The 15,255-nt window shown below is 48.0% G+C and overlaps 1 protein-coding gene across 1 annotated transcript in view; it reads right to left on the reverse strand.

Annotated features, from left to right (window-relative positions):
• Positions 1–15,255, reverse strand: part of LOC119389458 (uncharacterized) — a 133,219-nt gene that overhangs the window by 4,309 nt on the left and 113,655 nt on the right. Inside the window, exons 7-12 of the mRNA XM_037656732.2 lie at positions 11,722–11,787; positions 10,479–10,634; positions 3,473–3,601; positions 1,592–1,885; positions 1,093–1,155; positions 192–275 (exon numbers count right to left, since the gene is read on the reverse strand). Coding sequence (XP_037512660.1) covers positions 192–275; positions 1,093–1,155; positions 1,592–1,885; positions 3,473–3,601; positions 10,479–10,634; positions 11,722–11,787 — 792 coding nt within the window. The remainder of the gene's footprint in view (positions 1–191; positions 276–1,092; positions 1,156–1,591; positions 1,886–3,472; positions 3,602–10,478; positions 10,635–11,721; positions 11,788–15,255) is intronic.

Below are 15,255 nucleotides of genomic sequence, written 5' to 3' on the forward strand. Positions count from 1 at the left end.
CACACACACACACACACACACACACACACACACACACACACACACACACACACACACGCGTAGAGCCAATTGTGAGTGTTGCTCGTGTCCTCTCATATGCCTTGTGTGCACTACACCGTAATCGTGTAAACTGAAAGCTGCGCGCTGCCTAAAAAACGGCCGCTACCTTTGGGTTGCGCAGCGCAGCTTACCTTTCCTGCTGGGGGAGCACTCGTGTGTCGACGGGCAGTCCGGGCACACGGGGCACTCGGCCTCGACAACACGGGGAGGCGGTGCTGAAAAATGCGGCGTGAAAGTCGTAAGCAAACGAAGCCCATTTGGCAGGCATTCAACACAAGAACGAAACCCAACAACAGCATTCTATATCGACATCATGGCAAACGAAGTGCTGGCACATAAACTTTCAGCCCTAGTTTTATTAGCATACCTGAACTGGTACGAGAACTAAAAAAAAGTAGCGCGCAGAATCTCTTTTCGGGAGTTATCTAAGTTACGCATAAGCGTATAGCGTTTTACTGTAGATTGCAGCCTTCTGAGAACGTTGTTTTCGGGCGGCATCGGTATGGAATCTTTGATCTTCCTTTTAGCGTTCGTCACCGCCTGGAACGGCCCCATGTCAGGCGCTTCCCGCGACCAATGGAGCACGTGTTTGGCAGCAAACTTTCAACACGAACCTCGTAGAAAATCCACGTGAATTTATTGAGTCTTTCATTTGTTTGTTTCTATGACCCTTTGTTATCTTATTATGGTTTCAAATGCCATTGTCATGCGATTGCGCGAATGGGTGTCTTACTCCTGACTTATTTATTTATTTATTTAGTTATTTATTTTTGATTGGGTGGCCACTGCGTTGCTTTCCTCTAAGTGGTCCTTCTCACATAAAGAGCTTTTGTGCGAAAAAGCCCGCTTAGATATGCGTAAACGGACGTATTGATTATAGCGGCCGTAAGCGAACACGTTGCCTGCAGAATTCAGTGACGAACGCTTGCTCTTTTAGACTATCAGCCATTCTGTAACACTGAAGAAAACAACAACAAAAGAAAGTATGAAAGGCTTCGTGAGTGAGGAACATAGCACGCGCCGTACGCTCACCGTGTCCGTAGAGTGTATAACTAGTTTCCTCAGTCGCTGGTGGCATCTTCGATGGATCCAGCTCTGCGAGCAAACACACACAATTTTGCTACTTAGGTTTCTTGCAACCGTTTTATCAGAAAGGAACACATGACTTCACACACACACACAAAAAAAAGAAAAAAAGTTTGGCAGTATAAATCGGAGACCATACTTCTTGCAAGACACAACGAGCCGCAGTGTGAGAAACACGCGTTAAATTGCTTTGACGTTCTCAGTAGATTGAATTGTTGAACTTTTCAAAAGATAATGTGACGCTTTGTGCCTTTTCCAGTGTTTTTTTTTTTTTTTCGTTTGAGGCCCGTCGCGACGCCTTATGCGCAGACTCGTGCACGAAAGCATACCACGAAACTTCCAAGCCTCGGCTATTAGTGGCTTGCTCAACAAACTTTTGCGTGGCTTACAGTGTGTTATATCCTATGTATTAAACGCAGTTATGTATAGCTATTCTAAAACTCACGGAATACAGTGAGAACGCCGGCGGCGTGTCCTCGGGCATTGCGGCTGTCGCACTTGTACATGCCAAAGTCCTGCGGCAGCACGGGGTCGATGCGCAGCTGCATGCGGCTTGCGTAAGGGCCAGCCTCTTCCTCGCGTAGAGTATGCCGCGCCCCAGGCTGCACGGCCGTGCCGTGGTCACCGAACAACCAGGCGTTCAAGGCGCGCGGGAACGCCTCGACCAAGCACTCGAGCACCGCGCTCGAGCCGTTGCTTGCGCCCACGGCCCAGTTGTGGATCTTGATGAGTGGTGGGACTGTGAAAGTGAGACGTGTATAGGGCAGGGGCATTGCGTGAGCGTAGTATATGTAATCGATTGTTCTAAGCACAACACACATAGACAGCGGCTTCAACAGGGGCCCCGTTTACTAGACTCAGAAAGAACTATTTGCACTAGCCAAAATACTAGGTCCATGGCCATACAAAATCCGCCATAAAGCGATGAAAGTTCTTGAACGCTTCTACGAAGACGCAACCATTTGTGATGAGTACTGACTGAACTGCATCGCGCGTGCGCGTTGGGCTTGTGTGTGCCAAGCATTAACGGGCTGTGTTAAAACAAGAACTTTTGCTATAATGGAAGGCATGACTATTATATTTATTGAGAGAAGGGCAGCATGGGCTAGTTGGTGATTTGTAATCGACATATTTGCACAGCGCTACGAGAACGAGGACGTATGAAAGGATACAACACAGGCGCTGACTTCAACCGCGAGCAGCTTACACGCGAAATCATAGAAGCGAATCAAATCCAACAGCTGGGTGACCTCTGTGTAAGCATGCCATCAGTTGCCCTAACCAAAAAGAAATCGCGTGTCTGGCTTTGACGCAATAGGTTTGTGCGTTTGTGCTTATGTGTGCTGGTGTTATCAGCTGTATATATTTCTAGCGTATTCGCTAATAAAATTCAGTTGAAGTCAGCGCCTGTGTTGTGTCCTTTTATACGTCCTCGTTCTCGTAGCGCTGTGCAAATATGTCGATTATTGTATTTCTCTTAAAATTTATTTTATTCCTAAAAATCAAGTGAAAAGGAGTAGCCGTCGTCAAGAATTGACGACAACTTCTTCATTTATTTATTTTTATCATTGTGCGCTAGCTCTCAGTATTTTTGTTTTCGTAGTTGCTGTTCCCGCATGAATTCGTGTCGACGTTGGAGCTTACTTCATTCACGAGAAGTGCTTCCTGTTTGCTTGCTCTATGCTCTTCCGATTCGCCTTCGATTTGAGTAATTATTTAGCACTTGTGTTGCGTATTCGCTCAAGGAAACATCGGGTCGAAGTGACGGTTTTTCAAGGAAATGCAATGAAATAAAAGTGGGAAGTGTTTCTCGCAATTTTCTCCTGTAAGAAGAAAAAAAAAACGGCCTACGAGAAAGTGGAAAGCCGTCTTTTCAAATCAAGACTTCATTATGCCGCTGCATTGGAGGTTAAAATCTACGCTGCGCACATCGCGACGTGTGAATGGCTTAATGCAAGGTGTGGTGGGAGGGAATGAACCACACTAAAACAACCCGACCACATCTCAAACTCAAATATCTTCACCTTATTCTCTGAAGATATTTGGGTTTGTAAAGATCTGGTGCAACTGCAAGAGGTTTCTTGAGAACTGAGTTGAATGAAAATTCTCTGTACTGGTGACCAGCCTACAGAATACGACACTAGATGGTGCGTTATCCTCGACACTAGAATACAGTGCGTTATCCTCGGATTGGGGAGCCAGAGGAAACAATTTCGAATACATCGAAGAGACACGCGTGCGATGAAATCTGTGATTATCTTTTAAACATCGCTTGCGTCTAGTGAAGCTCTGAATGCAGAGAGAGAGAGAGAGAGAGGGTGCTCACATGTGACCTCCAGGATGACCTTCTTCATGGCGGGCGGTGGAACGCCGTTGGAGGCGATGCACACGTAAGAGCCCATGTGGTCTCGCGTCGCACGGCTCACGTTGAAGGTGTCGCCCTCAAGCGAAGTGACTGCAAACACGTGTCGAGAGTAGCACTATGTCACGATCAGTTTCATTTTTAATTAGAGCTGTGCGAATAGCAAAATTTCGAGTGCGAAGCGAATTCGAATATTGAAGTGTGAGTGCGAATCGAATCGAATATTTTTCGAATATTTCTCGAATATTTCTTGAATATTTCTCGAATACTTCGAAGCGAAATTGCAGAAAAAAAAGTTGGAGAGGATTCCTACGCATATTCTTATGAGATAGCAACATGAAAGTGTTTCTTTTCGCTAGGTTTATGAAGCGCTGGTGGGGTGGTGTTTCATAGTTGTCTTATCAAGAATGAGGCAATGTAGAGGCCGAATTGTATTTATGTACATCATTTGATGCAACCAAAGTATTGCCGACAACACTTTGCACGTGATAGGCAAAGATGCAATTTCCTCAGCCTCTCCTCCTCTTTCAACTTCTGTGGAAGCCCAACTGATGTGGCGGACAAGGGTGTGCTCCCTTCAAGTCCGGAGTTCCAAATCTGCCTCGTAGACGTCGATATATAAGAACATCTGAAATTTTGGATGTTAAAAAGCTTCGGGGTCCGATTTTTCGGACTTCCTGCCCAAATTTCAGGTCCAAAACAGCATTAATAAAGCCCCCAACTCTGTCATGTCTTTCATCTCCATGTCGGAACCAGCATTTTTTTTTAGTTAATACATTTGCGACCGTAGCGGAGCTTGAAAGGCAGCTTTGTCGCAATACGGGGGTGTGATAAGGTGCAGCATAGTGAAAATTTAGGGACCACTTTCAATCGGACATTGACTGTCTCTTGGCTAAGTTCGACCGTAACAGAGCTTGCAAGGCAGCATTGCCGCAATACGGGAGTGTGATGAGGTGAAGCATATTAAAAATTTGGACCACTTCCAATGGGACGTTGACTGTGTCTTGGCTAAACTCGACCGTAACGGAGCTTGAAAGGCAGCTTTGCCGCAATACGAGAGTGTAATGACGTGAAGAGTATTGAAAAACCTGAAGGGGTCACTTTCAATCGGACGTTGACTGTATTTGTCTTTGGGAAGTTCTAATAGTAAAATTCCAGTGCGAATCGAATCGAATAGCAAACACTATTCGAAAAATATTCGAAATTTAGAATATTCGCACACCCCTAGTTTAATGGTTTTCAACATTCATCACAAGGAGCAGCCATCCCAAGAACCAGGCTCTAGTGGTAAGCTGAAATCGCCGCCAGCTCAGTATGCAGAGTACAGGTACTGGATGCTCTAAATCCAGTGCTTGCGAGCGTTCGGTAGACACCATCGCTTGTCCATCACTGCCATTTCGCAATGAGGTCAGACGTGTGTGTTTTTACGGTGGAGCGTGATGTGCCTGAGGTTCCGCATCGAAATCTTCCGTCAGCCTATATTCGCAAATCGGATTCCCATAATTTTTATTTGCGAATCAAGCGCATAGAGCCATATCAAATTGTCTCTGCGTTTCCTTTTCATCCATTTCTCTCTCTCTCTCTCTCAAGATGCGAAAGGTTTCTCTTTTGTCCAACGTGTAACGCAGAAATGTCCTTAAACACGGATTTTATCTTACTCATTAAATTACTGAATGCCTTTGTACCCTCTACATGTCGACTTCTCACAACAAAATAGCTTCTACAATAAAAAAAAAACTTCTACAATATTGGCGTCCGTGACAACCTAGTTCTCACTCATCACTGTGCGAATGCCCACAGTACTGTTCACAGAGACAGTCACTTTGCAACGCGCCGCGCTCCACAAATCGGACGACCGCACTCTGTCGGAAGAAAGAATCCTGCGCCATCGACCGGACCTAACGTCACAGAAGAAGGCTGTGCAAGTGCTACTGCGCTTTCTACGTTCAACTGGTCTCTCAGAACGGCTCTGACTGGAACTTCTTGAGTGTGTGTGTGCATGTGTGTGTGTGTTTTTCGTTTTCATTTTACCTCTCTCTCTGTCCTCTTTCCGACCTCTATTTCCCCACCCCTGTGCAGGGTAGCAAACCGGTCACTCGCACGAGGTCAAGCTCCCTGCGTTTCCTTTCAATCTATTTTTCTCTCTCTGTACTCACTCACACTACGAACAATTAAGCTTGATCGAATGCGCGGCGATTTCGGTCACACAACTGAATATGACGACTGTTTTTATGCTTGGTGGTTGGTGAAAATCGATATTGAAACATTAATGAAAGAAAAAGAAATTACGTGCTGGTCGGCATGAAGAAGTACCGATCAGATCAGATAAAGAGATTACTTATTAATCACACACACAACAAAAAGTACGTTTCGCTATATCTCGCCCGGTCACACCGTGAAATATTATGTCCCTATGAAATTGTTTTAGCGGTCATGTGTCATTCGGGCTCTGCGTTATCCTCGCCGTCACTGTCCTCATCAGCTGGCAACATCTACGTAAAACTGCTTCCGAATCTTTAAGAGTACAGTCCTACAGGTCTATGCGCTCATTACTCATCTTTCGTTAATGTTTCTTTTACTGCATATCTTTTCTTTTTTTCAAATCATTGTGGCGCTGCATTGAATGTATTCTTGAGGTGAATTTAATTTAGTTCACTTTTCCCGTCTCATACTGCTGCCTCCTACAGCGAGACGTGCTGTACGGAACAGACAACGCGTTGCTCAGAAAAGGTGCAATCTGTGTCGCTCGCTCATTGTTTTGGTAGCTGACCAGGCAAACATCCTAGCCGACGCGCGTGAAACAGATAAAGGAATGTTTTCGACTTGATAAATGATGGGCACACGCTGACGCGCCTATCATTTATCATGATAAATGGTGGCGCCCGAAATATTGAGCATTATGCAAAACATGAGATGCGGAAGTTTCTTTGCCCGTCGTATGAGCGTAAACAAATGCGCCAGACGATCTGCGCGTGGATGACGCCGTGGCCCTTCCTTTCCAGCTATTGAGCCTCCGAACGTGAGAAATTGTTTACAATAAAATGCATCGAAATTCCACTCAAGGAATTCGCTATGCTGATGTATAACGCAGAATACTCACATACCGAAGGAAAATCAGGTTTGCGTTTGTCGATGCTAGTGATAACTCAATAGTGCAACTTTGTTTCGGTATTAAGAGAGTGAAGAATGTATAGCTTGCCGTCAGAAGAGCGTTTTTCAAGCCATATACGTATATTTATATAGTAACCCTTTTATTGACAGCTCGGCATTTCTTTCTTTCTTTCTTTCTTTCTTTCTTTCTTTCTTTCTTTCTTTCTTTCTTTCTTTCTTTCTTTCTTTCTTTCTTTCTTTCTTTCTTTCTTTCTTTCTTTCTTTCTTTCTTTCTTTCTTTCGTTCTTTCTTTCTTTCTTTAATTTTGGTGCCCTAAGCTCTGCACACGAAGTTTAGGATAGTCAGCCGTCTTCCTGGCAACATTAGGGTTACGTACGACGGACACTTTACATGCTGCAACGTAGTTATGCTTCAGTGAATCCAAAATTCAATTTCGTTGCCGGCAACCAGGTACCACCGCGGCTGCCGAGCTTCGCAGTCATTTAAATTCAAAGTGGGGTCCGCTCCCTTTCTACTCGACTCGTTGTCGTTCTCGCCCATTTGAATACCGACGGAGCAGGCCCCTTTCAGAAAGGCGCAAAAAGTGCCCGCTTCGTCGCGAAAGTGCGAGATCGTTTAAAGAAAAGAAAATCGAGTGTTCCAGAAAGGAACGTGCAAGAGTCCCGAAACCAAGCATCGATCCATTAAGTCAAGTTTACCGCCTTCGCTCCTTTCGTTGGAACGGTCGAGCTTCTATAAAACGAACCTGTTTGTGCTTCGGGTGGCTGCGATCCATCACGCCGAGTACAATGAGACAGAGCAACAATACAAATACTAAGAGCAGGGCTTGCGGGACTCTGAACCTTTTGATTCTTTTGTACAGGAGAAAACGACTGGACGCTTCGCCAGGACCGGCACCACCGGTGGATTCGTGTTTGGCAGGCAGCCATCGGAAGAACATTCGGCAACCTTGAGGCGCGATGATTTCGGCAGCTGGCTGACTGGTTCCCGTAAGGGTTGCAAGTCGGACTTCGTATATTTGGGAATAGTCGGGGGAAGGGGGGGAGGGCGAATTGGGGGATGTGCTGTGGCGCTCGCACTTATCGAAGTCGTATAATCAAATTTAACAATTTAACGTACTATCTAGCATTTACCGAGGGAAGCGCGATGGAGCGAAGCGTCACAGTGACAAGGAGAAACCAACGTACGTGTGAACATGCCCTTTTGAACGCAGCACAGTATAGCACACTTAGGCGGAGTGCCCAGCTAATCGTAACACGAGGCTCCGTAGACCTCCGTAGGGGCTAAAAGAAGCAGAGACGACGAGCTGCGTAGTAATAGCAGGAAAGCTTAAAAAATGTACGCCTGTTCGTCTCGCGCGCCACACCGCCCTAACATCCGACGCTGTCATCACTCGTTCTCGTGAGCCTTCTCATATAAATCCATATAATTTTATCTTTTGGCAGCTTACAGCAGTGTTTTCTGTAGCTGTTTGCGACAGCATGCACGCAGCAATAGCATAGTACACTCCAGTTTGACCGCGAATTAGCTTCGTCTTTCGAGCTGCTATGGTTCCTCGGCCATGCGGTGCACCCGCTCTAGCCGCGACTGCTTGGTAGCGCGTCCTTCTTCCGCGCCGCGGGCGGCGCCACTTGTTCAGTCAAAACTGTGGGGAGCGCACTAGGCCTATAGCTTTATTGTGGTCCAAAAGTGGGAAGCTGAACGCGACTGATCCCGCTAGCCAAGGTGGCTCCACCCAGGAAGGTGCCGGAAGCTGGAGCCTCTCGGCGAGTCCCGGGCCCTCTGGACTGCCAGGAGTTGTTTGTTGAGTTCCATGCTGCGCATGGCAGCCTCCAGGAGGGTTTGTCCGATAATCCTGACCCCGAATTAAAGGGGCACAGCCAGAGCATGTGTTCGAAATTGCAGTGCTCGTGATTACAGTGCTGACAGTGAGGGTGAAAAGTCTGGATCGATTCTGTTTAGCATGGCGGAGTGATGTACGTTTTTGTCTGTAGTTGTCGTAGTGTGACCGCTTGCGCTTTATTCAATTTAGGGTGTGGAGGGGGGAAGAGCCTGCGCCATAGTTTGTGAGCTGAGGTGATCTCGTGGAACGATATTAATGGATCCTTGAAGTCCATGCATCCCCGTTCCCGTCCCGTCTGAGATGGCCGGTCACCGCCGCGGGTAGCTAGTTCACGCGCTAGCTGGTGAGCCCTCTCATTAGGGTTGCCGGTTGGGGAGGATGAGATGTCACCCATGTGGGCCGGGAACCATATGATGTGTGTTAGGTGGATCTTCCCTTCGTTCAGCATCAGCAGTCGTCTTATTAACAATGTTTGCGGCTGCGGCGGAGACGAAGCCGGATTGAAAATGACCTGATGGCAGTTCGTGAGTCTGAAAAGATGGTGACGTCCTTCTTCGTTCTTGCAAACCGCGATGAGTTCCTCGGCTTCGTGTGAAGACCACCTGGCCGCGTTCTTTTGGCATGACGACTGTGACGACATTTTCTTTTTTTGCATCAACAAAGAGGGCGGTTGAGCTGGAATCGATCTTCCCCAGGATGGCCTCGGCTCTTGCTTTTCTTCGCCCTTCATTGTGTACGGGATGTTTCTGGGGACCGGGTCACGCATATAGCCCCTCTTATCGCCGAGGAGATCTTGTCTTTGTCAGGGGTGCAGCCCTGTGGAGGATCCTGGTGCCTGCTTTTTGAGGGACTGCAAATTTAGCTGTCTGAGCTTCAAAGAGTTCCGTTGTGTGTTTGCAGTCCGGGAATAGCTCCGTGTTGGTGCTTTTTGGAAGATTAAAAAAAATTCTGTTGACCTATCAATATGTGTTACATTGAAAACCGATACGTCATGCTAGCGTAACAATAAATGAACAAACGTGCGCAACGTCTGTGTTCCCGTGTCGTCCCCATGTTAACGTTTTCTGCAGAACAGAACATGCGTACCAACTTTCGGCCCCATTGAATCCTGGTATTTAACCTCCCTGCCTTTCACTGTAACCTTTCTCTCTTCTTGTTAAGACCGAATTCCGAATTCAAGAAATTAGTAAGAAATTAGTAAGATGAGACAAAAAATATTGCTTCTACGCGACGAGCGCGAGATAAAATCTTTCTTTTAAATGCGAATGCATTTCTTAATCGGGGCATGTCAGCCGGCGTCTGTCGGTGTCCGCGCGCCGGAAGGTGTTATCTCTCGAGATAAAGCTCTCACTCCCTCTCCCATACCAATGCGAGCTGCGGGCGCGCGCGCTTATCCTCGCATTTCTTAGCAACGAGTCAGGTGGTGCGGGCGGAGTAGCGGAGGTGTTAGTGCTCTCACTCCCTCTCCCATACCAACAGTGGAGAGGAGGAACGCGCTCTGGCGTGTGAGGGCGCTCGCATCGAGGGAGCTCGGCGGAGCTCCCGCGTGTGTGGAGAGAGTGTAGGAGAGGGTAGGTGCAGTGCTTCGCCGCTCCTTCTCGCGCCGTTCGCTCTCTCTCCTCCCTGCGCCCCACTCTCCCGTCCGCTCGCTCGCACGTATATATAAATGGAGTGAAGCGATTACTACGCCGTGTACTCTCGGCGCAAGAAATTCATTCGCATTTCCTCACGATTCCCTTCGGGGAGGTGGGGGCATTTTTTTTCTTTACTTCTTTCGCAAGATGTAAGGTTGTGTTGGTGTCGTAATTCAGGAATGGACGAAGGCGCGTCTTTTGACGCAAATTTTCTTTTTGGCCGGCACTGTAACCTGGCCTAGTTTATACGAATATCGGCGACACAACGCGAAAAATTGCGAGAAAAATCACGGACGCACCCTTCCGCATGCAAAGCGCCCTTTCAATGTGCGTGCCTTTCTCAAATGTTCCAATTTTGTGAACGAATGAGAGGACTACGTACGGTACCAGGCGCCGAATGGTATGGCCGCCGAGTCGTCCCTACGCCAGGTGACCGTGGGCGGTGGCTGACCCGTGGCCGGACAACGCAAGCTGAGCCGCTCGCCCTCCATGAGCAGCACTTGCTGCTGCTCGGACACGTCCACAATAGATGGAGGAACTGCGAGAAAACACGAGCAAGCTATCGGGACTGCCATATCACGTAGCATTCAAAACTGGAATGTGCTGCACTTAAAGGGGGGCTGGCACCTATTTTCGAAGGTGAGTTTACTGTGCCATAGAAATATCCTGTTTACAGAGACGGCTCTTCGCGAGTGCGAAGCTCAGTAAACGCTGATATTTTATTTTGACATTAAAGTCGATTCTCGCATGGCGCCCCTACTGACGTCGACAGTATCGCGACGTCAGGCTACAGTGTCAATTCTGGTGATTTCACGCACCAGTATGGCTAGTTGTGATGACGTCAAGTACCGAAACCATTCAAAATGGCGGCTTGTGCGTCATCAACGGAGCCACGGAGCGCAGCGGCCGTGTAAATGTCACGGAATTTTGCACTAGCATGCGACGAGAAGCTCATAGCGTGTTGTGACGTCAGGGACCAAAACTAGATTTTAAAAACATACTGTAATTACTTTTTCAGTGTGAACTCACGCTCACCAATACATTTTATAGGCTTTTGAGGGCATGTCCTTTCATTTGACGCAAAAAAAAAAAACGGCAACTGAAAATTTTCGTGTCAGTACCCCTGTACATAGGTTGTACATAGGTGTTGTTGACCATTACCAAATAGTTGGACTAAGCTCGCTCTTACCCATTAGACACCCTAAATATAGTCCGTGTTATAAGGAGTGCAAAGACAGCTGCTGAGGAGTGCCGGCAGCATCTTCAAACTTAGACTCAGTCGTCGGAACTTGCCTGCAATGAGATAGGCTTCAGCACTGCTAAATAGGCCGACTATAATGGTGCTCTAAAGCACAGCGATTAGCAGGCTTACCTAATAGTCAGGTAGGATCAACAGAGTAATTTTTGCAATACGTGTATGTGCGGAAAAGATTATAGCGCGACTAATGATACTGAGCTTTTTTTTCTTTATTTTTTTCTAAACGGATAGCGTGTGGAGTGTATGAAATTGCTTTTTTCGAGGCTGCCCTTTTTACTTCGGCGCAAACAGTTGGGAATACTGTATCGATCCGTCGGTGCTTGCATCTCTTTCACCTGCAATAGCCCACGAAACATGGCCCACTTACTCAGGAGTTTCGAAGCGTCCGTGACGTTGTGATTGCTCAGTTTCCACGTCGCTATTCCAGGCAGACCTGCGGAGTAGACAGTACAGGATTTTGTTTTACTCAGTCATCTACGAGAGTGCTCTAAAAAATGTAACCAACCAAAATACTATTTGTGTTGCCTTTTGTTTAGGTGCTGGAAAACATTGTTCAATTACGGTTGAAACGACCAAAGAAAAAAATGCAACTGATGGGCCACGAAAATCTGAAGTAGTTCGTGCTGAGACGACTGCAATATAATCGAAAGAAAATCGAGTGTACTTAGTTGCATATGTAGCAATGAATGTCATAAACGATCTGAAAACTGCTTGTAAGTTGATAAAGCGAATCGGGTCCAACATGCGATTATTTCGTAGCGAAAGGGGTAATCGTAGTAATCGCGCTGTAGCACACAGAACAAGAGGAAGAGATGAGCGCAGACAAGGAACTTACCGAAAATTGTACTCTGGTTAACCTCTACTTGGGTAACGTAAAGGATGTGAAGGTGACCCCATGGTTAACTTCGGGAGTCTACGTAACGCAAGGGTTCAGCGTTTCGCCGTATAAAGAACTCCGAGTTTCTCGGCGCTCTTTGTTGCGCGCGCAGTGCCCCCTTTATAGAGCTATTATTCGTTATTTGCTATCTTGCGTGCCGCCTCTATTGGGACAATTGGGCCTCGGAGGATCGAACCTCATACTTCGTGCTCGCCAACAACACGAAGATGAGATATGAGCCCAGCAATAGCATATTTCGGCGGGCAACGCGGACGCCCAGCTGTCATTTATCCGCCGACGAGCCGTAGTAAGGAGAAGAAGGGGCGGGACCACGAAGCTTGCCTGCGAGAAGAGAAAAGCGTTTATTCGGCAGTAAAGGAGGAAAAGTGCGCGTAATACAGAAAAGAAAAGAAAGGCCGGAGATAGCGTGCGCGAAGTAAGTCAATACGCGAGGCGTAGACGAGGCGGGCGCTGCGCGAATAAAAAATAAAAATGCGCGGCCGGGCCAGCTAAGTCCCATAAAAAATTGGCAGCGGGCCTTTTTCCACTGCGCCGCATGATGACGCTACGCCAACGCGGAGAAAACAAATTCGCCCGGGCTTAGTATATACGCGGCTCACTCGAAATAAGCCAAACCTCTGCGGAAGGTTCTTCTTCGCTATAGACGACATCCATCTTTTTTTCCCGCATTATGCGGGAGTTCGAATTTGGAGGGAGGCACGCGAAGGGCCGAGAGAAAGAAAAAGAAGAGAAAATGGAAGAAAGTCGAGGGTTTTCCTTAAAGGAGTCCTGACATCAAAGCAGCCGAGAACTTCGAGCTCGACAACAATAGCTGCCAGCTGTATACAAAGGAGAGACGTACAGTGCTGCTCGGAGGAAGAAATATTGTGAATACATAAAACACACAGGTGGTGAAAGCCTCGGGCGGCAGGAGAGAGAGAAAGGCGGTCCTCGGGAGAAAGACCGGGCTTTGCGGTAAACCCTCGGCAAAAAATTGGTGCCTCGCCCCGCAGAAGCCGCCCGTATACTGAAAGTAAAGAAGAAAACACCTTGGCCGGGAATCGCGTGAGCAATGCTTCGGCTGAAACCGACGCGGGAACCGCGGGAGCCGCTTGTTCAGCGAGCGCAGCTATATAGCGCCGGTGGCGTGAGCGCGCGCCGCTAATCCACTCCAATTTATTGTTGTTCTAGACGGAATCAGCAAAGGCGGGATTGCATCCCTGTCTGTGGTGTGCTCGCTCGATCCGTATAGCTGTTTCCCAGGCAGAGCGACACCCCGGCCAACTCTCTCGCGGTCGGCTTTGCCGCGCGTCTTCCATCGACGGCGCTATAGCGACGCACTATTCGAACCGCGGGCTCTTATATTTTGCCCCTCTCCATTGTCGTAGTTGCAGTGGCTTTTGTCTGCGCTGCGATATTTTTTTTTTCGCCAACACGCCGCCGCAGAGCACAGAGGGAAGGAGGAGGCCTCTGCGCAAGTCGTGTTACAGCTCATTTGCAGAGTCGACCCGAAAAGGAAAGCTGCACGCGCTTCGCATTCTACGTTTGCGAAAGTAGTCGAGCCGGAGAAAGAGAGCGCGGTACTCTGAGTGCCCGCCAAATCGCAAAGCCGCTGCTGTAGCGGGACGGTCATCGACGAATAAATGTTTTGGCCTTTTCTTTCTTCTCCGCAATATATCTTTCGGCGCCCACAACGGATCGAGGCAAGCCGCGGTACTTTGCAAAAGTGGCATTGTTCGTTCCAACTTTGGCCCCGACTGTGCTACGGAAGCCAACACGCGAGGCGCCGTTCTTTTCCTGAATGAGCACGCAGTGGCTTTGATGGTGTATTGTGCGGGCAATGGAGACCGCACGCTGCGGCACCGCACTTTGAGTTACCCATCGTCCGTGAACTTTTTTCTCTCGGTCGCTTTCTCTCTCCCACACAGCTTATTCCTCGCGTGAAATCGTCTTAAAGGCCCGCACACAGAGGTAAAGGATTGTTATGCACGTACGATAAAAAAAAAGAACAAAGAGGGAGGTGGGTGTCTAGACAAAGAGTAATAGGAAGCCCCGAGAATTTTTTTTTGTTTTCATAAAACGCGAAGAGAATAACGCTCAGTTCTCGCGTAAATTAGGTGGGCTCCATGTGGGCACCGCGCCAGCAGTCGACGGAGCGAACTTGCGCGCGTGTTGGAAGCGTGCGCTGTACGCCCAGCAGCGCGATGCTTTGCTTCGCTTTGCGAGCGCATCCAGCCCCTCTCTTTTTAACATCGTCGGTCGCGCCCGCAGCGTGCCTCTTTCGGGGCGTCATTTTTCTTCGCGCGCAGAGACGCTCGCGACTTGCCACCGCGGCGCAAGCCCCAACAAGGCCCGAGACTGCTCGTTTGTGTTTCCCGCCAGAAAATATTTCTCATTGCGCGGCGCTTCCATCTCTTTATTCTTTCCGCACCGAGAGCGATGCCCGGCGCTGTCTAAAACAGCAAAGCTATCTATCTGAGGCTGCGGCGTGTAATAAGTTATGAGACGCGAGCACTGGAGTAGGGACTCCCCACAGCCTGACGAACTTCGCGCTCTCGACTCTCTCAATCTTAGTTTATTTTTTTCTGTTTTAAGAAGCTGTAAAGACAAATGAATATGACGCGGAGGTTATAACTTTTGTTTAAGAACAAACGCTCGTATATGTGGCTTGTGGCCAAGTAAATTAGGGCTTCCTTTTATAAGACGCAAATTTATGCGCGAGCTTTTGAGTGCCTGCACGCGCTGAGAGTTTCTCGTGGGACCATTGCCAGGAAAACCACGCACCAAGCTCGCTAACACAAGCGAAGGGCAGCGTCGTAGTCAACGATGCGGTCTTTTGATTAACATGCGGGGTCCGGAAGTACGACACTTTCTCGGTCTCGGCTCGGAATAATATCAGTTAGAAATATGAGGCGATGGCAATGCCGAAAGTTCGCGTGTTACCACTGCGTCGCGCTCTAATTACGTGATTGATTCATCGTGATTGATTCATCGAGTATGTTTCCTGCCTGCCTCCCTTTATTC

This window comes from Rhipicephalus sanguineus, chromosome 4, assembly GCF_013339695.2.
Source record: "Rhipicephalus sanguineus isolate Rsan-2018 chromosome 4, BIME_Rsan_1.4, whole genome shotgun sequence".
NCBI classification, from domain to species: Eukaryota; Metazoa; Arthropoda; class Arachnida; order Ixodida; family Ixodidae; genus Rhipicephalus; species Rhipicephalus sanguineus.